We start from the raw sequence: 25831 nt of genomic DNA, 5'->3' as shown, positions 1-25831 counted from the left end.
TGTGAACCTTTTCAGCCATTCTGAGAGCCACATGAAGTCCCCATCTGCACCATACATTTCTGTCACTGAATTCTACTCAGTATGATCTGAAGTAGATTCCAATGTATAATTAGCAGAGTAACAACTTACACATGTTGCAGGATTCCCAAAAATAGACCAGAGGTAATTGTATTTCATCCAGCAGAGCTTTACTGCTACTGAAGGCAAATGAGCATAATGGTCACAAATCCAATACATTCAGGATTGGCACAGTCCATAAGAAATCCAGTTGCAGCAGACTTAGCTTCAACTTACAATAACTTATAATAAGTCTAACCTCAACACTAAGCATACTATGTACAGAACACCACACCAGAAGAGATAGAAAGAGAAAGTGAAACCCAGGCTCCTTCTGGTCCTACTTTTATAGTCAGCATGACCTTGAGTCATGGGTAGGCAAACTAAGGCCCGGGGGCCGGATCCAGCCCAATTGCCTTCTAAATCTGGCCTTCGGACAGTCCGGGAATCAGCTTGTTTTTACATGAGTAGAATGCGTCCTTTTATTTAAAATGGATCTCTGGGTTATTTGTGGGGCATAGGAATTTTTTCTTTTTCCTTTCCCCCCAAAATATAGTCTGGCCCCCCTCAAGGTCTGAGGGACAGTGGACCAGCTCCCTGCTGAAAAAGTTTGCTGACCCCTGCCTTAACTGTAAGAGATAACAGAACCAGTTTAAGCCAGCTGCACTCAGCTTCTCTGAAGGAATAAACCCAAACACCAGGAACCTTCTGCTTCTTTCTTTCACATAGAGAAGCTTCCAGAACCCTCTTGAATTAATTAGAATAGGGAAGATCTCTACACATCAGATCAATACTTTCTGTACTAAGAAATGCAAACTGACACATTTAAAGCAGAATCATACCACTTTAAACAGCCATCGTTTCCTCCAAAGAATCCTGGGAACTGTAGGTAGTTATGGGCGCTGAGTGTTGTTATGAGACACCTCTTCCCCTCAAAGAGCTACAATTCCCAGGGTTCTTTCGGAAGCGCCATTGATTGTTAGACCACTTTCTAAAAGGTTCCCGCCCCCCCCCCCCCGCAAAACTTGAGTTCCCCCTTCCCCAAGCCTGCTGATACCTCCCTGTTCTATGTGGAGAGTGTGTCCTTTTTGCTGTTTGCAAGGGCACTCCATGCCTGGACATTATAGATAGAGGGAAATATTGCATGGAGGTTACGTTCTGGGGATCGCACCTAAAGCCAAAATCACGTATAGTCAAAACACATTGGGTGCAGTGGTGGGTGAGATTGCCAAAGTCTTCTATTCTGGATGTCCGCTTGTTTTCCATCCCCTTTTTAATTTTTTTAAAATTACCGTATTTTTTTCCGTCTATAAGATGCCCCCATGTATAAGACGCCCCCTATTTTGGGGGACTCCAGTTTAACAAAATGGGGGGTGGGTGGGAGAGATGGCTATCCATGTATAAGACGCGCCCCAATTTTTGACATTACTTTTAAGGGGAAAAACCCTAGTCTTATACATATTTTGCCAAGCGGGCAAGGCTGAATGCGCACAAGTTAAATGTGTGTAAGTTTCTGGCTTACTGTATTGTTGGCATTCATTAACCTGTTTCCCCCCGACAAAGCGCTTGCATCCAAAATGTCATTTACATCTAAAGTTGCCATTTTATGAATTTGATTTAAGTGGAATACACACAGAGCGTATTGATGATCCCTGGTGCAAAATTGTTTCCATGATAAGATCAATAGGGAAGGCATTAGGGAGGTGATTGGCGTGTAAAGGCGGCCTCTGTTGGTTAAAGTGAGATTGCAGCACTTAAATATCTGCATAAATCGGTCTATCTTAAGTCTTTTCTTAGAGAAGATCGCTGCGCAGAGGGGGAGCTCTCTTTAATTCTTATCTGCAAAATAGGGTCTCATTTTTCTTTTTCCCCCCTGTGAATGTGTGAAATCTGATTCCTCCTTTTTTCTGATTATTCTCCTCTCACTTTCTATCCCCCCCCCCCCTTAACAGGGCACTTAGCTTTTATTTCTTGTATTTCTTGGCAAAAACATTGGTCCAAGCTCCAACTTTGAGATCTGGGCTTGAAGGTTCCAATAATACTTAGCATTACAGTGGTACCTTGGATTACATATGCTTCAGATTACATACGCTTTAGGTTACAGACTCCGCTAACCCAGAAATAGTACCTTGGATTAAGAACTTTGCTTCAGGATGAGAACAGAAATCGCACGGTGGCAGCAGCGGGAGGCCCCATTAGCTAAAGTGGTGCTTCAGGTTAAGAACAGTTTCAGGTTAAGAACGGACCTCCGGAACGAATTAAGTACTTAACCAGAGGTACCACTGTATATGGTATTTTCAGGTGTTCAAAGCATTTAACAAACACCCTGCAACATATAATGGTATCATTATCATAGCTGTCAACCTTCCCTTTTTTGCGGGAAATTCCCTTATTCCAGCTCCATTTCCCGCTGCTTCCTGCTGCTATCCCGGATTGTTAGATATCCAGTAGACTGCCCCTGGGACAGGTGAGGCTGCTGATCCCTTAATTTCAAGGCTGCTGATTCCTTATTTTCAAATCTGTCAGCTATGATCATTATTCTCAATTTGCAGATTTGGCGGGGGAAGAGTGAGGCTGAGAGAAACCAGCTTGCCTATCTAGTGGGTTCCTGGCTGAAGTGAGATTCAGATCAGAGGGTCCCTGTTTCATTTCTGAAGAATTCTGGGTGCTGTAGTTTGTTAAGGATGCCGAGTGGAAAAGCAGTCTCTTCCTAACAATGCCTAGCACCCGTAACAAACTACAGCTCCCAGAATTCTTTGGGTGAAGCCATGACTACTTAAAGGGGTATCACAGCCCTTTAAATATATGATGCAAATGTGACCCAGATATTTATCAAGGAGCAAAACACACTTCCTATTCATTTGGCCTTTTGTAAGTTGCCGGATGGGGAATTTATGCAGTTGGGAAACCTGGTTATCTCCCCCAGCCTCCCTGCAAATTGCAATAATTTCTAGCTGTAGGGCATGACAATTAAAGGCAGATTTTGTGTCTTCCTAAAGACTGAACCATTGTGAAATCTGAAAAGAATAATCTACTGGCCAGATTTCAAAGGTATTTGGCTCACTGTTGGCCTAGCTATCACCATGCCAAGAAAACATAAGAAAAACCTGGCTGGATCCGGCCAAAGGACCATGCTAATGCAACTTCCCATTCCCTGAGCATGGCGGCTCAGTTTAATTGCAATGACCAATGCCTGCTGATAGAGCTTGTCCTCTGTGAATTTGCCCAATCATGAAAAGGCCTCTGGTAGATTGGAGCAGAGGGTAAGCATTTCCCCCCTGCTATGGCCAACCAGATTCCTTTGGGAAGCTCACAAGCAGAGCATGAAGGCAACAGCTCTCCCCTACTGTTGTTCCCTGGCAACTGGTATTTTCCGGGTCATACGGTTTCTGCCATGATCTAGAATTCAACAATGTCTAGGCAACACGATGACTATCTACATACGTAATAGATAATCTTTATAGAATTCCTTCAAATCGTAAAAAGTTCAAAATGAAATCTTTAGTCTCAAAGTCTCTGAAAATCTTTAAATGAAGTAAGGTACTAAACTATACGGTGGAATGTATGTAAATGTATATACCTGTAAATGAAAATATCAAACGCTGTGGAACAGTGCTCATGTAACAATGTAGTCATTCATTCGAAATAAGATGGGTTTATGAAGCATTCTATATCCACCCACCACGCTGACGAAGAATTCTACGAAACAGTAGCCAATTGTAATGGTTCTAGGGGTTGCTTGTGCGTAAGCAGGTGTCTATCTCCCCGGCTGGGTGCAAACACCTGGGTGGGTTGCCAAAGTGAACCTTTTCTGTCCGGACAGCCACTCACCCGTGGCTGACTCAATCGCTGGCAGAATCCGTCAGTGGGCGTTTCTTAAACTTCTTCCAGCAAAGAAGCTCTTTGACGCCTAGTCTTCTCCTACTCTCTCTGCACGAAAGCCTTCTGCGCAGAGAGGGCGTGGGCAACAGAGGACCCCTATTCTCCCCACTGGTCCCAGGCAAGGAGTCATGGGACCGCCTCACCGCTTCCCCCATCTGCCCCCCTTCTCCACTGGTGATACGCTGATTCTCTTCTCCAGAAGATGGGCTGCTTCTCCCGATCCCTGGACACTCTCTGGAATCCCTCTGGCTTTTGCTCTCTCCCTCCAGCACTGATGGCAGTTCCCTGACATCAATACCCAGAATTACCGTTCAATGTTGGACATCATTGTTGAATACACAAAGCTTCACAGCTTGTCTTCCACTGTACAAAGTTTGGTACCTCGCTTCATTTAAAGATTTTCAGAGACTTTGAGACTAAAGATTTCATTTTGAACTTTTTATGATTTGAAGGAATTCTATAAAGATTATATAATACATATGTATATGGTCATCGTGTTGCCTAGACATTGTTGATGTTCTCTTTGCAACACAGGGGTTTGTTTGGATACTTAATGATATAGAATTCTGCAGACCCAGCCACACATGGCTCCTAATACCATGTGCTCCCTTGTCAAACCGATGCCTGGCCAGGGCAGAAAGTGTGGGAAAGCTGAATCTTAGCGACACTTACTTGAGAGAATCATAGAATCATAGAGTTGGAAGAGACCACAAGGGCCATAGAGTCCAACCCCCTGCCAAGCAGGAAACACCATCAGAGCACTCCTGACATATGGTTGTCAAGCCTCTGCTTAAAGACCTCCAAAGAAGGAGACTTCACCACACTCCTTGGCAGCAAATTCCACTGTCGAACAGCTCTTACTGTCAGGAAGTTCTTCCTAATGTTTAGGTGGAATCTTCTTTCTTGTAGTTTGGATCCATTGCTCCGTGTCCGCTTCTCTGGAGCAGCAGAAAACAACCTTTCTCCCTCCTCTATGTGACATCCTTTTATATATTTGAACATGGCTATCATATCACCCCTTAACCTCCTCTTCTCCAGGCTAAACATGCCCAGCTCTCTTAGCCGTTCCTCATAAGGCATTGTTTCCAGGCCTTTGATCTGGTATAAGCTAATATGTCAACCTGGTCTCAGTTGTTCATTTGTCCAACCAGTTCTCCATGTTTCAACATCAATTTGCAACCCCCTACCCAACGTCCTCACAAAAATCCATCAGCATTTTGGGGTGTGAATTTCTCACATGCAACTCTTATCTGCAATTTTGCCTGATTGATGCATGCATTTGGCAAACCCATTTCCCCCTTAATACAATCAACATTTTTGTATGTTTGTTTCACCGGTATATGCATTTATACGCACACTGTACCATATAGTACATGCATTTTTGGACACACGTTATGTGGCTGGAGAACTGCACTGCAAAATTCAATGTGGATTTCAAAAGAGGAGCTGTGTTTCATTTTGTGTATCGTTTTGGAAAATGCTAATTTGTTAAGTTTGAACTGAATCTCCCCTATCCCTACTAAAGATGTACAGTGGTACCTCGGGTTAAGAACTTAATTCATTCTGGAGGTCCGTTCTTAACCTGAAACTGTTCTTAACCTGAAGCACCACTTTAGCTAATGGGGCCTCCCACTGACACTGAACCGCTGGAGCACGAATTCTGTTCTCATCCTGAAGCAAAGTTCTTAACCCGAGGTAATATTTCTGGGTTAGCGGAGTCTGTAACCTGAAGAGTCTGTAACCCAAAGTGTCTGTAACCTGAGGTACCACTGTAGTCCTAACGAACTCAGTGGCTTATCATTTGAATGCTATTGGGTTGCACATCTTAAAGGGGACTTCCTAATGCAAAACACACAGAGAGAGAATATTCTGTAAAATGTCAAATTTGCAGGGTTACTGACTCGATCCCTGTGAACCTCATTCATCAGTAAAAAGTGACTAGTTCTTCCTTCCTCCATCTGGGCAAATAGGAGGAAACAGGACACCCGTCAGGAGGGAGTGGACTAGAGAGAAAAGAAAGGGCCACGCCTCTCTGCATGATATTTCTTTCCAGATTTTGGAAAGAAGAAAAAAATGTTTGAATTGCATTGTCGGAAGCATCTTAGAGCTTTAGTTTCTCTGAAAACCATGCCCATTGGTGGTTCTTATGATGAGACACCACCACCAGATTCACACTCGAATTATGGATACTGATGGAGGAGAAACTCCATACAGTCTGTACTTAGATGTGAACTTACTTTGCACTTTCTGAAATAATGTGAGAACCAAAACACAGCCCTCTTTCTGCACTTCTGTGAATTTTGCAAAGCGGTTATCCGGTCAAGTGATGCATTTGCTAAGATAAAGTGTGCATATAAATGCACATATCACTGAAAATAACATACAGAGCCACATATTAGGGGGAAATTGCTTGTGTGTAGAGTATTAGGAGACATTCGGACAGAAATCCTAATGAATTTTTATGAGGATTTCTTTTTTTAAGGGGAAAAATTGCAAAGTGATGTGAAAGTATTGGAGAATCCAATTTAAGACTGGAAAAATAAGAAACTGTGAAATAAATTGGAAGTGACATATTCGCCCACCCCTAATTATGGGTAGAAAGGAAGCGGTCCCTATCCTAAGTCCAGTCCTTTTTTTCTTAAAAAAAATGTTTAGGAGTACTATCATTTTCCTACTCATATTGAAATACTGCCCCTCAATGAGGCCAAACTTAGATTCACAAAATGTTTAAGGGTACGCTACCTCTGCATCCCCCCAGGAAAAAAAAGCACTGCCTAAGTCCAAGCCATTGTTTCATCTCCCACTTTCAGCCATATCATATTCTGTAGCCTAATAAACCAATAGCTAAGAAGATTGGTGTAAAAAAACAAAACCAATGAAAATTAGGGAGTGGCGTTCCTTTGTGCCCACTGTAATTTTAGTGCTAACATTCATAGCCAGTTTATACAACCAAGAAAATCATGTGCCCAAGCTTTTCTAGGGCTGTATCTCTTTAGATAGTTGGGTGGTGTGTGTGTGTGTGTGGAGGCTTTTTGTTTTATCTTCCCAAAGAAGTGAGGAATCCAGAAACATTGCTTGTTCAGACAATACACTAGGTATTATAAAAGCAACGTGAAAGGCAAAATAGTAAGATTATGCATATAATAAGTGCATCAGAAGTGGTCCGAGACTGCAATTATGTGAGCATTTATGCTTAGGAGCAAACCCTATTGACATTTGTGGGGGGTGACTTATCAGTAAACATGATTGGTTGAGTGTGCTGCAAAAGATAATGATTTCGGGGACTCCCATGTCTTTAAATAGCCATCAAACTCAAAGATAAATAAAGGATTATGAAATAATTCAGGTGAATGATTAGGTAAACATCGACCTGCTTTTCCTAAGAAGCGACACTATTCCACAATGTTGGAAAATCATGAAAATTCCGAGTAATGACTAGGTAAACATAAACTGGATTGTGCCGAGAAGCCATGTTTGGGGTTGCATCCAATGCTAGTCCTGCTCAGAGTAGACCTATTGAAATGAATGGGCATGATTAACTAAGGACCACTAATAACTGGACTTTCCATGGGGGACAAACACTTTGGAAGGACCCGGGTTGATGAAGCAATGACTGTAAGTCTTACCTTTGTACAGTGGGTTAGTGGGTTATTTTCCCTATCTATGCATCCAGGCCCTCAGGAGGTGTTAGCAGAGTTCAAGGGCACATCCTGGCTAGGCAGAAACACTCAAGGGGTGTGTGGCCTATGGAGAGTCCCAAGGGCCAGTCAGAGAGGTCTGGAGGGCCACACACTTTTCCTGTCCTTGTGTTAGCTTGTGCCACTGCAGCTATTAAAGATTAGGTGTGTTTAAGTCATGGGGTGAGGAACCATTTTCACCCCTCAGTTCTGAGGAACCATTGGGGTGAGGAACCATTTTCACCCCTCAGTTCTGAGTACGAAAGAATCCAGATTAATGACTAGGTAATAATCAGCCAGGATTTCCCCAAGAAGCCTGGTTGGGCATCCATCCCAGGGGTCAGCTGGAAAGAACATCCATGGATACCATTCCACAATGTTGGATGATGCAACTGAGCATCGGTTGACTTTCCAATGGGTGCCAAGTTTTTTAATGGTCCAAGGCTGGTGGAGCAATGAATGCCCTGGAACTCGGACGTTTCGGCTTCTGAACACAGCAAACCCAGATGTGATTGTTCCGGTTTGCGAACGTTCTTTTGGAACCCAAACGTCCGACGGGGCTTCTGTGGCTTCTGATTGGCTGCAGGAGCTTCCTGCAGCCAATCAGAAGCAGTGATTTGGTTTTCGAACATTTTGGAAGTTGAATAGACTTCTGCAACAGATTCCGTTCAACTTCCAAGGTACGACTGTAGTGGGCTGGCCAAGGGGAGCAACCGATACAGGCAAGCAAAAGTCAGAAGGTTCCACACACATTGCTCTGTCCTCTGTCCAGGAAAGCAAGGGGCACAATCAAACCGCACCATCCAGCCAGGCGACAGCACTCAAGGATGGTGTGGAGCAGGATTGGTGAGGGGGAGAGTCTTAAGGGCCGGTTAGAGAGCTCTGAGGGCCACATCCAGTCCCCAGGCCTGCGGGTGGATTTCCATCTCTGGTTTAAGTTGTAATGGTGTGTGTGTGTGTGTGTGTGTATGTGTATGTGACATGACATGACATGACAGAGATATGTGAAATTGTCCAGAGCAAAGAGAATCTCAGCATTCAAGAATTTGGGGACCCCGCTGAAATTTATTGGCAGCAGGTTTATGACCTTAAAAGGGAGGTGGGAAGGTCTTTTTCATATATACAATGCATAATTAACCAGTCAAATTCATGGTCCCAATATGTAATTCATAATCAGGGCATTTTTTGGGGGGGCAGGTGCCATAGCTCAACATCTGCAGAAAGCAGGATCGAACCCACTCCATCCATCAGCTGATGGGAGGGGGGTTTTCAGTCCTGAGGGAGATCACCCTAGAGAATTCCATGCACAGCTCAACCCTGCTTAGAAAGCCGGATTTCAGCTTCTGAATGCTGTCATCAGATGATTGACAAGTGCGTGGTCTCGCCCACCTGCCCTAGTTGGCCCATGGGATGCTGGAAGGTTCCACACGCCTGCTCTGTGGGGGCAAATACTCCATGCTGGAGCGTACAGTTTGGGGTGGGGAAGTCCTGTTAATTGTTAGCATTTATATAGTGCTCTTGAGTGCCCCCCAATTATATTTTATTGTTTCAACATTTTTAACATATGCCGTCAAAATACAATTTAGTCTTTTCTCTTAATCTTATCGACTTCCCACCCCTTTTCCCATGGAGTTCTGGTGTCTCCCCTTCTGCTGCACCCCACCTTCTAGCTATTAAATCATAGTCAAACTGTATCATCATCTAATTACTTCTGTTGCTCATAGCTCGAAACCTGCTTGTGAGTTCATCAGTGCACTTGGGTGGCCATGCATTGGCCTGGTGACTTTACAACAGCCCTCAGAGGCGGGTCAGTATTATCACTGCAAAGGTGAGGCTGGGAGTGAGCCCTATGGCTACTTTGAGTCCATTTGAACCAGGCACCTTGATTTGTAGCTTAGGCTGCAACCCTTATACACATGTGCCTGAGAATAATTATTATATATCTTAACTTGTGTGGTCTCCAGACTCTCCCAGCTTCCCCATCAGTCCAGCCAACATGGCCTGTGGTCAGGAATCATGTGAATTGACAACCCAGCTTATACCTGGAGGTTCACAATTTCTTGCAATTTCTCTATTCTTGATGTATTATAGGGCTGCACTGCATATGGATAGTTCTGTTGGTTAGAGCTTGATGCTGATAACAGAATCGGTCCCCATACGGGACAGCTGCATATTCCTGCATTGCAGGGGATTGGAGTGTGATTCTATATCTCTTAGCTTCTGTGCTTGCAGTGATAGCAAAGGTAAAGGGACCCCTGAGCGTTAGGTCCAGTGGTGGCCAACTCTGGGGTTGTGGCGCTCATCTCGCTTTATTGGCCGAGGGAGCCGGTGTTTGTCCACAGACAGCTTCTGGGTCATGTGGCCAGCATGACTAAGCCGCTTCTGGCAAACCAGAACAGTTCACGGAAACGCCGTTTACCTTCCCGCCGAAGCAGTACTTATTTATCTAATTGCACTTTGACGTCCTTTTGAACTGCTAGGTTGGCAGGAGCAGGGACTGAGCAACGGGAGGTCACCCCATCATGGGGATTCGAACCGCCGTCCTTCTGATCGGCAAGTCCTAGGCTCTGTAGTTTAACCCACAGGGCTCTAAACTGTGGTCTAAACCACTGAGCCTCTTGGGCTTGCCTATCGGAAGGTCGGCGGTTCGAATCCCCGCGATGGAGTGAGCTCCCGTTACTTTGTCCCAGCTCCTGCCAACCTAGCAGTTCAAAAACACACCAGTGCAAGTAGATAAATAGATACTGCTGTGGTAGGAAAGTAAACGGCATTTATATGCGCTCTAGTTTCCGTCATGGTGTTCCTTTGCGCCAGAAGCAGTTTAGTCATGCCTGCCACATGACCTGGAAAGTTGTCTGCGGACAAGGGCTGGCTCCCTTGGCCTGTAAAGCGAGATGAGTGCCACACCCTATAGTCACCTTTGACTGGACTTAACCGTCCAGGGGTCCTTTACCTGTTTACCTGATAGTAGGACTCTAGTCAAATCCATGGTGCATTGGTCAATCAGCAGCTGTTAGCCATGTTGGTTTAGTGGAACATCCATTATCAGAGGCAGTATATCTCTCAATACAAGGCAGCGAGGTCAAGCACCTGTTTTTGTGCCCCTGGAATTCTCAGGGGAATCTTGCCAGTCAGTGTTGGAAACAGAATCCTGGGCTAGATGAAACTTTGGTCTGATGCCGGAAGGCAGTCCTTACGAATCTCTGAAGTTAATTTGGCAGTGTGGGAAAAACAGCCCTCTAATGAAGGCCATATAATTGGCTGGTTGAATATTAAATATAATTCTCCTGCTTTCCTTTGGACCACATCAGCAAGGCCGAGAGAGGGGTCTTGTCATCTGGGCAGCCCAGGACCTCCATACACACTGCAGAGTCTTGCACCTTGGAAGGGCCACCTGGCTGCTGCTAACATAAGAAAAACAACACTAGAGGCAGCAGTGATGAGTTACTGGTATCTGCAGCCGCAGCAGGTGCTGTGATTCTTCAGCGATTTGACTTCACCCCTGGAGGCACACTCCATTGTCTCTTGGATAATAATAATAATATAATAATAATAATAATAATAATTTTATATCCCACCCTCCCCAGCCGAAGCCGGGCTCAGAGCGGCTAACAACAATAAAAGTAACACAACATTCTAAAATCAATTCAAAATCAAATTCATGGCAACCATTGGGCTGGATGTCAGCAGCTCCCAGGAAGATTTGCATAGGATTGGGACCTGCGATTCTGCAAAACCAGTGTGGTAACATGAAGAACGAGTGTGTGTTCATTGTGGGTGAAAACAACAAGCCCTCCTCCCGTGGTCAGTTGGGTAATTTAATTCTGGAAGAAAGAACAAAATGTTAGTACAAATTATTATCATGTATGTCTCGCTACATTACAGCCCTCCCACTGCCAGCAGACATTGCATTTTCCACTGTGGGTGTGTCTGGATCTCAGGTTTGATAAGCATCTGTTAAGAAACGGTACATCCTGTCTCATTATAAGGAGTAACAGAAATTCGTAGAAACACAGGAAGCTGCATTGTACTGAGTCAGACCATTGGTCCACCTAGCTCAGAGGCGTCTACACTGACAGGCAACAACACAGATGGAGTTCAGACTGGGAACCCTACCTGGAAAGGCATGTGCTCTAACCACTGAGCAATGGTCCTGTTCCCCACCCCCTCCATGACACCTTTGGGGAAAGAGGCTGATTGATTCTGTAGCTCTTTTGCCTTTCCTATGGGCATCCTGAGCCAACTGCCCTCTTCAATCTCTTTCTTGAGCTTGGTACAGTTAAACCAGGACTGTATTTCCTGGGCACACTAACAAGCCTGGATAGCTCAGTTGGTTAAAGCATGGTGCTGATAAAGCCAAGGTTGAGCGTTTGATCCCCGTGCAGGACAGCTGCATATTCGGGGGTTGGAATAGATGATCCACAGGGCCTCTTCCAACTCTACAATTCTGTGATTTGGGATTAAGTCCAGGCTGAGCATCAGCACCCGGCATGCACAGCCCCACCCTTCCCCTCGCAACAAGCGGTTGAGTCAAAGCAGAACTGCCGTTTTAATTTCCCACAGTGCCCCTGCCATAGCATTCCAGTGGTGGGGCATTGTGGGAAATTAAAATGGTGGCTCACAGATGCAGACACCTAGTGCTGGATAAGAGTGATGCATAGCTGTCAACGTTTCCCTTATTCCGAATAGGATTCCTCGCAAGAAAAGGGAAAAGTTGACAGCTGTGGAGTGATGCTGCTGTTTGCTGGATAAGGCTACCAGGAGGATGGGGGTGGCACTTGAGAAAGGTCCTCTCTAATCTGAAGCTGGTCCTGATTAATCACTGTTAAACACAATGGGACTTGCATTCCCAGCTTGTGAGTCAGAGGCAATTTTAAGGTCGCATGGGCAGTTTGACTGCCCTGGGTTCAGGGGGCGCTGCAACAATGATGTTGATGGGGCATGGGAGGGCAGCAAATGTTAATGTCTCACAGAGCACCGCTGAAATTTGGGAGAACGATGTCGGCCACTACGTGGGTGCTTATTTCAGATCCCATGATACAAAGAAGGAAGGGGGGGGCATCCAAATTTGGCCAGGGGCTCCTGCAGCTTTCATAGTTGTGGCAGAGATAACTGCTCTTCAACTGTTGGGTTGGAAAAGGGACGATCCGATAGCCATCTTCAAATATCTCAAGGGCTGGAAGAGGGAACAAGCTTGTTTTCTCCTGCTCTGGAGGGTAGGACTCCAACCCAAGGCTTCAAGAAAGGAGATTCCGACTAAAAATCAGGGGGAAACTCTGACGGTAAGAGCTGTTCCGACAGCAGAACTGTCTCCCTTGGGACGTGGTGGACTCTCTTTCCTTGAAGGTTTTAAAGCAGAGGTTGGATGGCCATCTGTCATGGCGTGGATGCTTCGGTTTAGATTCCTGCATTGCAGGGGGTTGGACTAGATGACCCTCGGGGTCCCTTCCAACTCTACAATTCTCTCATTCTATGACCCCCTGCTTCAAGGTGTGTTGCGACGGGAGCATCGCCACCGTGCCAATATGTGGTTAAATTCAAATAATTCAGAAACGAGTGTCCAAATGCACGTTTGGGTTGCAGGCGAGTCCTGGGTCTGAAAAGGTTGAAGACACCTCAGTGGCGTAGCGTGGGTTGTCAGCACCCGGGGCAAGGCAAGTAATTTGCACCCCCTACCCCGTGGATTTGCGCCCCCTAACCCTAACCCCCAGATGTTGCGGCCGGTGCGGCCGGCCCCCCCCCCCGCACCCCCCAAGCTACGCCACTGAGATATCTAGCATAAAGGAAGGGAAATCTCATCAGGTGCCGCTTGCACGGCTGGCCAGAGGGTCCGTGGCTACCGCGTGGCACCTGTCACTGGCTCCTTGACACATGAGCCCCCTCTCCCAGGCAGGCGCGATGGCGCAAACCTGCGCGCAAGCCCCCTTTGGAAGCGCATAGCTCCCGTGCTCACGTTTCCAGCGCCAAAGGAAGGCGACGCGTCGCTTTTGGGGAAAAGGCACGTGCGGTTTCTGGGTTGCTTGGAAGAAGAGGTGCCCAGGGGTGCGGATCCCGGGGAGTCCTCGCTCCGAATGCTCTCCAAGTTTGCGCAGACTTGGACCTGAACCAGTTCGCTTCCGAGCAACTGAGTAGCAGCCAAGGACACCGGGAAAGGAGGGGGGAGGAGGCGATTCGCTTCCAGGGAAAGTTCAGCGATCGACTAAGAGGAAGAGAGATCGCGATCCGCGCGGGGCTCTCTCTCTCCCCCCCCCCCCGCTGTTTTTTTCGGGGTTTGCTCTCGCCCCCCTTTCTTGGCAACTCGGCGCCAACAGCCGCGCGGTATGTCCAGAATGCGAAGCGGCGTCACGGGCCGGGGAGGAGCCAAGCGCTCAGCTGGTGTAAACAGCGCGGCTCCGAGATCGCCTATAAATAGCGAGGCTGGTGGCCGGGCAGGAAAAAAAAAAGCCGGGCAGCGGAGCGCTCAAAGGAGAAGGAAAGCCTTTGGGTTCCCGAGCGCGCCTCTCTCTGTCCCTCTCCAGAGCCGTCTAAAAATATAGATGTCTCTAAATAATCCACGTCGCTTCTCTTAATTGCTTCTGGGGGGAAAAGGAGGATCGCCACCAGCTCAGACCGTCCAACTAAAACAGAGCGCTGGGTGGGAACGGGGAGAAAAAACCTCGCTTCTTCTGTTACCAAAGGGTTCAATAAAAGCGTTGTGCGCTTTTCTGCCGAGAGCGCAGAGGTAAGGTACGTGATGATGGACTTTCTCGAGGGCTTTTTTCCCTTCAAATCGCCACCAGGAGGCGCTGCTGTCGGTGGAAATGCAGGGAGTTAGAGATGCTTGTAAACCTGTACGCCGAGGGGAGAAGGGAGACCGAGCAGCCCAGTTCCCGTGTGTGTGTGCGCGTGTGTGCATGTATGTGCGTGTGTGTGAGAGAGCGCCTGGTCTGTGGTGTGTGTTCGGAAGGGAGAACTTGTCCTTTGCAATCATCATGACGACAATAACGAAGTTCTTGCAGAGATTGTTGGACGAGGAGGCAGGCTGCAAAGGCGAGGTAAGGAACGGCGCGGCTCAGGATCGCGCGCCGGCTTGCGCGGCCACGTGCTGCTTGACAGCGCCTTCTCCCGCGGCAAGCGCGCCTGTGCGAAATCCGGGCTCGCCTTGACTGGGATTCTTGCGTGCGGCCGACGGTTGATTGGAGAAACAGAGAAGGGGGCGCGCGTCTCAATCGCTGCAACAAGTTAGGAACCTCGACGGTGCGGACGCGCGTTTCCTCCGGCGGCGCCCCGGCCGGCTTGTTCTTCTCGCAGGTGCCGGGATCCGCTTGGAGGGGTCAGGCTGGGCTGGGCGCAACAGCCCGGGGCGCTGCTCCTTCCGGAGACTGCAGGTGGCAGCGGTCTGGTCGTCGCTACAGCGCCCGATCCCGGAGCGGAGCCGCAGGTGGGTCCTCGATTGCTTCCTTCCACGGTCGCGCTCTCCCTCTCCGTCGAGGGCTGAGCTCTTGCACGCCGGGCTGAAGCGTGCCTAGGATGGATGGAAGCCTGGGGGTCTTTTTCTCTCTTCCTTTCTGCAGGGAGCTCCTGCCGGCCGCCCGCCGCGCACCTCACCCCGTGGCGTCCGGGACATAACAGCAGCCACGCTGCCGTCGTGGGCCGAGGGGAGGCTCTGCGCTTGGAGAGCTCGGCCACTTTCCACTCGCTGCTCATCCAGGAAGGAGGTAAGGAGGAGAGGCTTTTGCGCGGGCAGCAGGCTCTTAACCTCGAGGGGAAAAGCTGGTGGTGGGGAGGGAGGTGTTTGTTTGCGGGTGCTCAAGCTGCGCCCGATCCTGTGCCATTTAACCTTGGACTCAATCCCCACGGAACTCCAAGGGGCCAAATCCCATGTAGGAAAACCCATACCAGTTTAAGTTCAGGTGTGTATTCTCTGACTTCTGTATTTAACTTGAATAGTGCAGGTGGCACTGTGGGTTAAACCACAGAGCCTAGGACTTGCCGATCAGAAGGTTGGTGGTTCAAATCCCCACGACGGGGTGAGCTCCCGTTGCTCGGTCCCTGCTCCTGCCAACCTAGCAGTTCGAAAGCGAGTCAAAGTGCAAGTAGATAAATAGGTACCGCTCCGGCGGGAAGGTAAACGGCATTTCCGTGCGCTGCTCTGGTTCACCAGAAGCAGCTTAGTCATGCTGGCCACATGACCCGGAAGCTGTACGCCGGCTCCCTCGGCCAGCAAAGCGAGATGAGCGCCGCAACCCCAGAGTCGGCCACGACTGGACCTAATGGTCAGGGGTCCCTTTACCTTTACCTTTAAACTTGAATAGGTGCTGCTGTTTGATCTCATGACTATTTATTTGCTTGGCTGTAAAAAGCTCTCTGCATTTGTATTGACCAAATGCATTGATTACTGCATCTAATTGATTCAGATTGTATTTTATGCATCAGGTGCAAGTAACTTGGAGTTAAACACAGAGGAAAGAGGCTCAGAAACAGTGAAGTGTAGGGGTCAGAATGTAAGACTAGGCTAGGCCCCTTGAGATGAAGTTCAAAAACCCACTCAGTCATATTTAATAATAATGTTATTATTATGCCTCTCAACCTAACCTGCCTCACAGGGTTGTTGAGGGGATTAAATGAGGAGGGGGGAGAAGCATGTATATTGCATTGAGCCCCTTGGGGGGGGGGGGAAAGTGGGACATCATTGCAATAAAACCAGCCAGTCAGTCAATCAATCAATCAATCAATCAATCCTGAGCTTTCCAGTGACATAAATTGAATGGGGGTTGGTTGCCCTTTAACGTTCTCGGTTTCTTGTGACCTTGTTATATTTGCAATTTTTTAAAAGGGCAAAAGCATTGTTCTCCTCTGTTCAGGGCATATTTTTGTTCATGAAGTTTTGACATTAATTACATCAATAAGAATGTCAGAGGAGCCATGCTGAATCAGACCAATGACCTGCTGAGCACAGCATCCTTTTCCTCCACCCAGTGGCCCTCTGGGTGAGGCTGAGAAACCACAGTGGGCAATAGTACAATCACCTCTTGGTTCTAATGTAGCTCTGTGCAACCTCCAGCATCAACATGCTAAGTACCAGCAGCTGGGGAGCAAGTAAAAGCTGCCTTTTCCTGCTCCCCAGCTGCTGGTACTTGGAGGCATTTGGCATGTTGATGCTGGAGGTTGCACAGAGCTACATTAGAACCAAGAGGTGATTGTACTATTGCCTAGTGAACCTAATATAAGAGTACAGATTCTACTGTACAGTGGAGGAATGGCTGTGTTAGTTTGTCACGTCAAACAGCAGATTGGGGATGTTTTGTGGCTCATTATTGTGATGTAAGCTGATACCACATATATATTTTAGGCTCTTTTGGTGTTGGAAAGTTTTGCACCTGAATGTGATTCCTGTGCAATTATCTTTCCCCACCCCCTGTTCTTTGAACAATACACGTGGGGATGTTTTAGAGCCAAAGTCTGACCTGCCGGTGCAGTTTAGAACTTGCTCCTGAGCCTGCACCTCCTCTGGTCCTTATTATCATCAGTATTGCAGATGTCGGGGTCTGAGACTGAGGGAGTGACTTCCTGGGGGGCCACCTAGTAAATTGGCATGGGTGAGATTTGAACTGGGGACTTGTCAATCTGTTGCTTAGCCATTACACCAAGGCTGGATCTAGACACATCAAAAAAAGCATTTCAGGAAAACGTGCTGCAAAGCGCAAAGCGGGAAAACACGTTGGCAATAGACGGAACTCCACAGCACCATCTGGTGTCACTTAATGCATATAAAATGCATTTTCGTTACTAATGTAAGGTAAAGGGAACCCTGACCATTAGGTCCAGTCATAACCAGCTCTGGGGTTGTGGCACTCATCTTGCTTTATTGGCCGAGGGAGTCGGCGTACAGCTTCCGTGTCATGTGGCCAGCATGACTAAGCTGCTTCTGGCGAACCAGAGCAGTGCACGGAAATGCCGTTTACCTTCCCGCCAGAGTGGTACCTATTTATCTACTTGCACTTTGACGTGCTTTCGAACTGCTAGGTTGGCAGGAGCAGGGACCGAACAACGGGAGCTCACCCCATCACGGGGATTCCAACCACCAACCTCCTGATCGGCAAGTCCTAGGCTCTGTGTTTTGACCCACAGCACCACCCCCATCCCATTTACCAATGTAGCTGAGTCCTAAGTGTGGGGAACCTGGGGCTCTCCAGGTGCTATTGGGCTCCCATCAGCTCCGGACAGTGTGGCCCAATGGTCAGAGATGATGGGGTTTGTAGTCTTGGGATGTCTGGAAGGTTGTAGATTCATCACCTCTGCACTGCAGTATGCTGCGCCAGATCACAAATCTGAGGAAATTGTTGTCTCTCTCTCTGTGCTTCCCTTCCAGGGATCTTAGTATTTGCAGATGATCCGGAGGAAGCCATCACCTTACGAGCTCGCAGCATCCTTCTTGAGGATGGCGGGGCACTCTACGTGGGCTCCGAATGCCACCCATACCATTCCAAGGCCACCATTTCTCTCTACGGGAAAGCCACCGACGAAGCCGAAGTGGAGGGCTATGGCAGGAAATTCATGGGAGTGGGCAGAGGTGGCATTCTCGAGTTGCACGGAAGGAAGCCTCGATCCTGGACGCTTTTGGCCAAAACCTTGTACCCGGGCGGACTTCGGTACGGCCGGTACACTTCTGAGAAGCGCTGGAGTAGTCGTGGCCTCAATGTCCGGATAGTGGACGCGGGCACAGCCCAGGTAGTGGCTGCTGAACGCTTTGACACCCACCTCCTTGTGGACGAGAGCCGCAGATTGAGGGAATTCCTTGCCCACCAATCTCTGGGCCACATAGTAGCCGTGGCAGTAGGGGATTCTGCAGCAAAGAGTTTGACCTTGGAGACCCGGCTCTTCCTCAAGAACCTGCTGCACAGCAAATACGTCCTCCACCTGCAATACAGGTAACTTTGCAAATGTGGCTTCTTACTTTCATGCGTGCAATTCTGCAAACGTGTAGGGCATCCTGGTGCCCTGTGCTGTGGGGGCTACACAGATATGACCTCCATATCCCCCCCCCCCCCAGATTAGATAATTATCGTGCTATGATTGTTTGGATGTGTATATCCAAAGAGATTGCACCCTAATGTTTTAATGTTGTAGCTTAATCTTTTAAATTGTATTTTAATCAACTTGTTTTTATTATTGGTTGTTAGCCGCCGCCCTGAGCCCGGTCTTGGCTGGGGAGGGTGGGGTATAAATAAAAAAATATTATTATTATTACAGTGGTACCTCAGGTTAAGTACTTAATTCGTTCCAGAGGTCCGTACTTAACCTGAAACTGTTCTTAACCTGAAGCACCATTTTAGCTAATGGGGCCTCCTCCTGCTGCCATGCCGCCGGAGCCCTATTTCTGTTCTCATCCTGAAGCAAAGTTCTTAACCTGAAGCACTATTTCTGGGTTAGTGGAGTCTGTAACCTGAAGTGTATGTAACCTTAGGTGCCACTGTATTATTATTATTATTATTATTATTATTATTATTATTATTATTACTATTATTAGCTGTTTGTTTCAGTTGTGCTTGTTTCCTAAGCATGGCCAGTTAACACTAATTTGGCAACTAGGATTAGCTGGCTGTTCATTGTAGTCTTGCTTTAGTGGCGGTGGGGAAACCTCTGGCTCTCCAGAGGAAGCCGAACTACAACTCCCATCAGCTCTGACCATTGGTAGTGCTTCTTAGGGCTGATGGGAGTTGTAGTTAAGCAACCTCTGGAAGGCCAAATGTTCCTCATCCTGGGTTCAGTGTTGTGCATGCACGTGGTGGTTTCCAAAGAAGGGGAAAGGGAAGGAAACGAAAATAACCTGGGTTGTCATGTTTGCCAGCAAATGAAACCCTACAAGGTTAAGAAGCAGTGAGGTGACTTTTTTTGATGGCTCACAAATCCCGTTTTCTTCCATAGGCAATGTGGATACTTTGGTTTGGTACACTGGGGCTAAAAAAACCCCCACGTTCAGTGCCTGTGGAACTTGCCAGTTGAACTGAATGGTGTTCTCCCTTATATATTTTTGATAGTCTTGGCATTTTGATCAGAGTGCAAGGAACCAGAAATTCTGTGGTGTTTAAAACGAGGTTCTAGGGATATCTAAGCATAGGGTGTCCCAGCAAACTCTTTTTAGGTCTATTAGCCTGTAAAAGAGAGAGCATGCTTGCGCTTGGTGCATGTAGCAGTGAGCTCCTTCAGAAAATGGTTCTGTTGGAAAACTTAACCTTGCCACCATGGACAGCTCCTGGCCTCTTTTCCTAACTGTTGTACTGCTGTCCAATCTAACAGAGTTATCCCCTCCCCTTTTGTGCTTGGCAATTCATGCAAGAAGTTTTTTTGGCTTCCACATTCCTCTGAAGGTTTGTCCCCAAAGCAAATGACATCAAAGCTGAAAACCTGTGCCCGTATCTAAAGGATGCGGCCTGCAGTTTTGAAACTATCAAAACTCAGAAGCCTGTGTTACCTTTTTGCGACTGCTGTTGTGTTGTTTTAAGGACAGAGTTTGCCTTCTGCCTGATAAGCTGGTCCCATTTTCCCCTTCTGAGATAACTGGGTGCAAGCTCAGTGGAGACTATGCCTGTACTCTCGCCCATCAAGATGAATTATATTCAGTTCCAGGTTTTGCATTTTGTGGACTAAGGCCACAGGTTGCCTGCAGAATAGCTGCTGGGCTCTGTTGGCCTTTGGAGTTACGGTGCTTCATTGCTTAATCAGAATTTCTCAAAGCTAGCTGCAGGTCCGTCACGGCAGCGTGAGTTAGCTACCTCCACTGCTAAGCTAAACTTTAGAGGATTTATTCTGGTGTCCCACTTCCCTGGAAGCAGGTGGTTTTCCGAGAGAGCGTCGTATATTTTGATTGCAAATTTTTGGAGCAGGACTTGGCCTTCAGACGATGCTGGACACTGAATATCCGAATGAATTTGAGGTTCAGATGCGAACAGGGTGTTCCATTTCTGCATCACAAGTCTACTTCCCCCCCTCCTCCAGGCAGCCCTGGGTTCTGGTTGGGATTCTTGGCGGTGATGCATCTTCCATCACAGAGGATGCAACGCCTTCTCAACGCAACGGGACAACAAGGTTGGCAACAGCGACAAGAGAATTTAAGACATACGAAGGCATTGTCTTTACAATCGCTGCTCACAGCGGATGGATCAAAGGTTTTTAAGCCCTTTTCTAATCTCTTGTTCAAGTAGTGTTTATCTGCTTTCTTTCCCCTCCCTGAGTATGTCTTTTGAGCTGTCGGCCAGTTTATAGAAATCTCACGTCTATCTGATTGATTAAATTTGCGTATGAGTAAACCAATAAGGCTGAACCAAAATCCACACTCCTGTTTTTAGATCTTTAACTGTTTTTTTTTAAAAAAAGAGCCTTTGATAGATTACAAACCAGTTTATTGATTAAACCCTGCTGTTCTAGCTTTTTACCTCTGAAAGGCAGACAAGGTCATAGGCTGGGGCAATCAATTGATGATCTATTATTTGGCTGTAGTAAAATATTCCGTGAGGCTAAAAATATCCTTGTTTGGTGCATGGTATGCATTTTTACAGTGAAGTGCATGTCAAAAGAAGGTATGAAGGCTGCTTGCTTTTCCCAACCATGTGTTAGTGTGTGTTAGTTAAGAACTGTGTGTTCTCTCTCTCTCTCTCTCTCTCTCTCTCTCACACACACACACACACACACACACACTTCTTTCATCCAGGAGCAAGCTTCCTTTAATTTTCTCTATTATTCATTTTATTGTTTCTTTATTTTGTACATTTCTACCCCAAGTTGCTCAAAGCCAGAGTTATTTCCACAGTAACTCTGTGAGTTAGAAACAAAATAATAAAAAATAAATTCCTTCCAGTAGCACCTTAGAGACCAACTAAGTTTGTTTCGTGTGCATGCACACTTCTTCAGATACGAAAGCTCATACCAATTACAAACTTAGTTGGTCTCTAAGGTGCTACTGGAAGGATTTGTTTTTTATTTTGTTTCGACTACAGCAGATCAACACGGCTACCTACCTGTAACTAGATCTGTGAGTTAGGTTTTGCAGAGTGTGTGTGACTGGCAAAGGTGACCCACTGAACTTGACGGCTGAGCAGGGTCTCTCCAGCCTTGATGTGACACACTGTCCTCTATATTGCACTGGCTTCCGTTAGCACTGGACCATTCAGATATGGCTTTGATCTTTCATAGCAGGTATCTTCAACCTTTTCAGACCTGGGACCCTCTTTTAATCCAAACACGCATTTGGGGATCTTTTTCTCAAACTTTTACAGTGTATATATGCATGGTGGTAGCACACATGTGACACCTATTTTGGATCAGGCCACGATCCCTTAGTGGATCCTAACTCACCAGTTGAAGATCAGTGTCTTCTACCACTACACTCACCGGAGACACACACAAATTTAGAACGGTGGTTTTGTGTTTCTCTGGGGAACGAGAACTGTTTGATCTCTTGAATGTCGAAACTCTGCTCATTATGCTAGTTAACAGATTTTTCTCTTCTTTCATTGAAGTATTCAGTGTTATCTGCTGTCAAAATTCTTGTTGATAACAGTTCAGCCAGGTTTCTCCCTCCCTCCACCCTTTAGTATCTTTCCTCGTTACAAAATTAACACTTTATGTCCCGGGTCTGCAATTCAACTTTTTTCCTTTGAGGATATAAACAGCCTTCACCAGCCCAGCAACTTTCAGATGTTTTAGACTCTGATAGGAGATTGTAGTCCAAATATGAAGAGGGGATCAGGCTGCAAAGTCTGATATATATGTAAAGGATAGAAGGTCAGTGCCTCAACCCCATTCTCTTATAGAGTCCACTTCCTACATAGCCAAGGTGCTGTGCTTGGGTGAGGACACAGATTTTAATCATATTTCATTTGCATCCTGCTTCTTCTCCCTGCTGGAGCTCAAATCACCAAATGTTGAGCCTTCCGTCCTGGAGCTACAATTACCAAGACCAGCTACCTGGTTGAAGCTAAGCAGAATTGGGGCCAGTCCTGCCTTTAAGCAGAGTGAAGCCAATGAATTTGGATGCCATGAAAGAGCAGCAAATGTTATTTTATTTTTTACTGCCAGGGAAGGAGGTGAAGAGGTGCTGCTGGGTTTTTCCAGCTGCTGACCTCTGCTTCAAATATTAGGCCCCTTTGGGGTACGTGTATAACATTTGATCTGTCAATTCACTGGCTAGTTTTGACTGCTCAAATGGCTCTCTCCAATGCAGGAATGGCAAAAAGAAGCAGCATAGGGAACTGTTCTACTCAGGGCCAGATTTTATGTCCATCTATCCCAATATTGGGGACGCGGGTGGTGCTGTGGGTTAAACCACTGAGCCTAGGACTTGCCGATCAGAAGGTCGGCGGTTCGAATCCCCGCGACGGGGTGAGCTCCCGTTGCTCGGTCCCTGCTCCTGCCAACCTAGCGGTTCGAAAGCATGTCAAAGTGCAAGTAGATAAATAGGTACCGCTCTGGCAGGAAGGTAAACGGCATTTCTGTGTGCTGCTCTGGTTCTCCAGAAGTGGCTTAGTCATGCTGGCCACATGACCCGGAAGCTGTATGCCGGCTCCCTCGGCCAATAAAGCGAGATGAGCGCCGCAACCCCAGAGTCAGCCATGACTGGACCTAATGGTCAGGGGTCCCTTTACCTTTACCTTATCCCAATATTGCCAGCTTCTATCCCTTGCTTCGCTTGCTAACCAATGCTGGTAACTGGACATGCAAGGGATTGACTCTGGCAAGGGCCACAGCTCAGTTTCAGATCATTTGTTTTACATGCAGAGGGTCTAGGTAAAATCCCCGACACCTCCCAGGTAGGGTTGTGAATGCCAGTCAGTTGTAGATGATACAGAGCTGGAGGGCCCAATGGTCTGACTCTGTATAAGATAGCTTCCTGTTTGCCAGGCATATGCTTTACCACTGAACTCTTGCCCTTCCCCAAGCGGAGAATGGGGACAGCAGGAATGTGACTGAGATGGTTGAGGTTGGCATTTGCTGAAGTGGGACTTGAGACTAGGTAGGCTTGACCCAATAGATTGCGCTTGGTGAGTGAAGAGCTCCAAAAGCAAATGTTATTGATCACTTTCCCCCTTTTCTAGGAGTACCCCATCATGGATTCAAAGTGGAAGTGTCTAACGGCATAATTTTGGATTTGGTGGACGAAGTGACTAGTTGGCTCCCCGGAGACAAGGTCGTCATTGCCAGCACAGACTATTCCATGCACCAGGCTGAAGAGTTTAATCTTCTGCCTTGTCCTGAATGTCAGACGAACCAAGTGAAGATTGATGGTATGACCAACAATGCCTCCTTAAGGTCTCCTTTGTTGACAGAGCTCCTTCGTTTATATTATGAATGAAGGCGGCCAATTGATCAAAGAGCTAAAAATGGAAACAGGTTTCAAGTAATGAGGAGTGGTAGCATGGAGAGTTCAGTGTCCACCACTGGTTCATGAACAGCAGGTGCAACCATTTGACTCTTCAGTGTAAACAGTGAGCTAGAGACAGGGCTTCCCAAACTGTGGTCCGTGAACCACCCATGGTACGGGAGTTCTGTTCAGGTAGTTTGAGAGATGTCCTCAGTAAATATTCATATTGATTTTTAAACTTATTTTCACTGCTTTTCTTTCTAATATTTTATTGTATAACAGCTGAATTGAGCTAGGGAAAGTGGGCTAAGCTGGATATGGGGAATTATTCGATAAGTTCTCCTTTTGGTAGAGCATTAGACTCTTAATCTCGGGGTCTTGAGTTTGAGCCCCACGTTGGGCAAAAGATTCCTGTATTTCAGGGGTCAAACTGGATGACGCTCGTGGTCCCTTCCAACTGTACAGTTCTATGATTCTTTTACTAGGGTCATAAGAAGCTCCTTTAAGCAGAGTCAGATCATTGATCCATGTATCTCGGTGTTGTCTACATGGATTGGCAATGGCTCTCCAGGGTTCAAAATTGGGATATTTGTAGCCCTATCTGGAGGTGCTCAGGATTGAACCTGGGACCATCTTTGGGCAACAGAGATGCTCTACATGTAATGGCTTGAGAAAGCACAGTTCATATACTGTAGCCTTCAAATGAATTTCCCTCGCTCTTCCACCCTAAGGGATGGTCTTTATCCCTTTATCAGTTTCCTGCTTTCATTTGCTATTGATCAATATTGCAAGGCTCAGTGGGTTGGGATAGGGCATGAGGAAGACCCTTTCAAGCTTCTTACAATTATTTTGCCAGGAAGTCCCCTCTATCTCCACATGGGTGAGATTGTGGATGGAGTAGACATGAGGGCAGAGGTTGGCCTCTTAACTCGAAATATACTTATCCAAGGAGAAATGGAGGACTCTTGTTACGGACCAAACCACTGCCAGTTTTTCAGCTTTGATACTTTTGGAGGACAAATTAAAGTAAGTGTGTTTTTGGTGGACATTGACCAAACCCAGCCCAGATATTTAGTGACCTGAATCTCCCAGCCCTAAAAAGACAGGCTCCGACAGTATTGTAGGCCTAATGCCCTGTCTACTTTAGGCACCTCCAGATTCCAAAACAAGGGTAGAAACTTAATATCTTCTTGTTCTCCACACCTCTGGCTACTGTTCATTTCCCTGTCAACAAATGCTGTACCACTTGCTGGTCCTGATAATCAGTTTGTGCTTCTTCTTTCTGCCACAAACTCTTTCATTATGTGTTCTTGTTTGTCTGAATAGATCCAAAAAGGTTTTACCTCTGTCCACATGTCGGGGGTGGAGTTGAAGAACATGGGCCAGCAGGTCCTAGGCAGCTATCCCGTACATTTCCATCTGACGGGAGATGTAGATGAGAGAGGAGGCTACAACCCACCATCTTACCTTGACAATCTGGCCATCCATCACTGCTTCTCAAGATGTGTCGCCATCCATGGAGCCAATGGCCTTTGGGTAGGCAGCTGTTTTCTTGTTTCCTGATTATAGCAACTCACATGTCCACTTGCATTCAGTTCTGTTACAGTGTTTGGGTACCCCTAAGTTAACGGCAGTTAGCAGTACGCTTGTTGCAGTGGTGGAATGTTTTGCACTAGGGGAGGCATGGCCAAACTTGGCCCTCCAGATGTTTCGGGACTACAGTTCCCATCATCCCTGACTACTGGTCCTGTTAGCTAGGGATGATGGGAGTTGTAGTCCCAAAACATCTGGAGGGCCATGTTTGGCCATGCCTGCACTAGGGGAATGTTGTTGTGCAAGAGAATGCATAAACAGGTTGCTGGGAATGCTGTTGTAT

General features: G+C 46.9%; 2 protein-coding genes across 6 annotated transcripts in view; both read left to right on the top strand.

Annotated features, from left to right (window-relative positions):
- Positions 1–25831, top strand: part of LOC310663668 (cell surface hyaluronidase CEMIP2-like) — a 98032-nt gene that overhangs the window by 8143 nt on the left and 64058 nt on the right. For all 3 annotated transcript variants that reach the window (XR_014504563.1, XM_083411801.1, XM_083411802.1), the window contains 6 exons: positions 15170–15313; positions 17968–18526; positions 20595–20764; positions 23690–23878; positions 24812–24981; positions 25282–25491. Coding sequence is in view for 2 of the 3 variants with exons in the window: in XM_083411801.1 (XP_083267927.1) it covers positions 15170–15313; positions 17968–18526; positions 20595–20764; positions 23690–23878; positions 24812–24981; positions 25282–25491 (1442 nt within the window). In the remaining variant the exon portion in view is untranslated. The remainder of the gene's footprint in view (positions 1–15169; positions 15314–17967; positions 18527–20594; positions 20765–23689; positions 23879–24811; positions 24982–25281; positions 25492–25831) is intronic.
- Positions 12369–25831, top strand: part of CEMIP (cell migration inducing hyaluronidase 1) — a 168265-nt gene continuing 154802 nt past the window's right edge. Inside the window, exons 1-2 of one of the 3 annotated variants that reach the window (XM_083411833.1) lie at positions 12369–13235; positions 13394–14337. The gene's annotated coding sequence lies outside the window, so the exon portion shown is untranslated. Of the gene's footprint in view, positions 13236–13393; positions 14651–25831 lie in introns of all 3 variants that reach the window. The other 2 variants (XM_083411831.1, XM_083411832.1) reach the window with 2 other exon arrangements.

The sequence above is a fragment of the Podarcis tiliguerta genome (genome assembly GCF_965153285.1).
Source record: "Podarcis tiliguerta genome assembly, chromosome: 14".
Classification (NCBI taxonomy): Eukaryota; Metazoa; Chordata; class Lepidosauria; order Squamata; family Lacertidae; genus Podarcis; species Podarcis tiliguerta.
The sequence above is the reverse complement of the archived record's forward strand: the minus strand, read 5'-3'. Positions and strand labels throughout refer to the sequence as shown.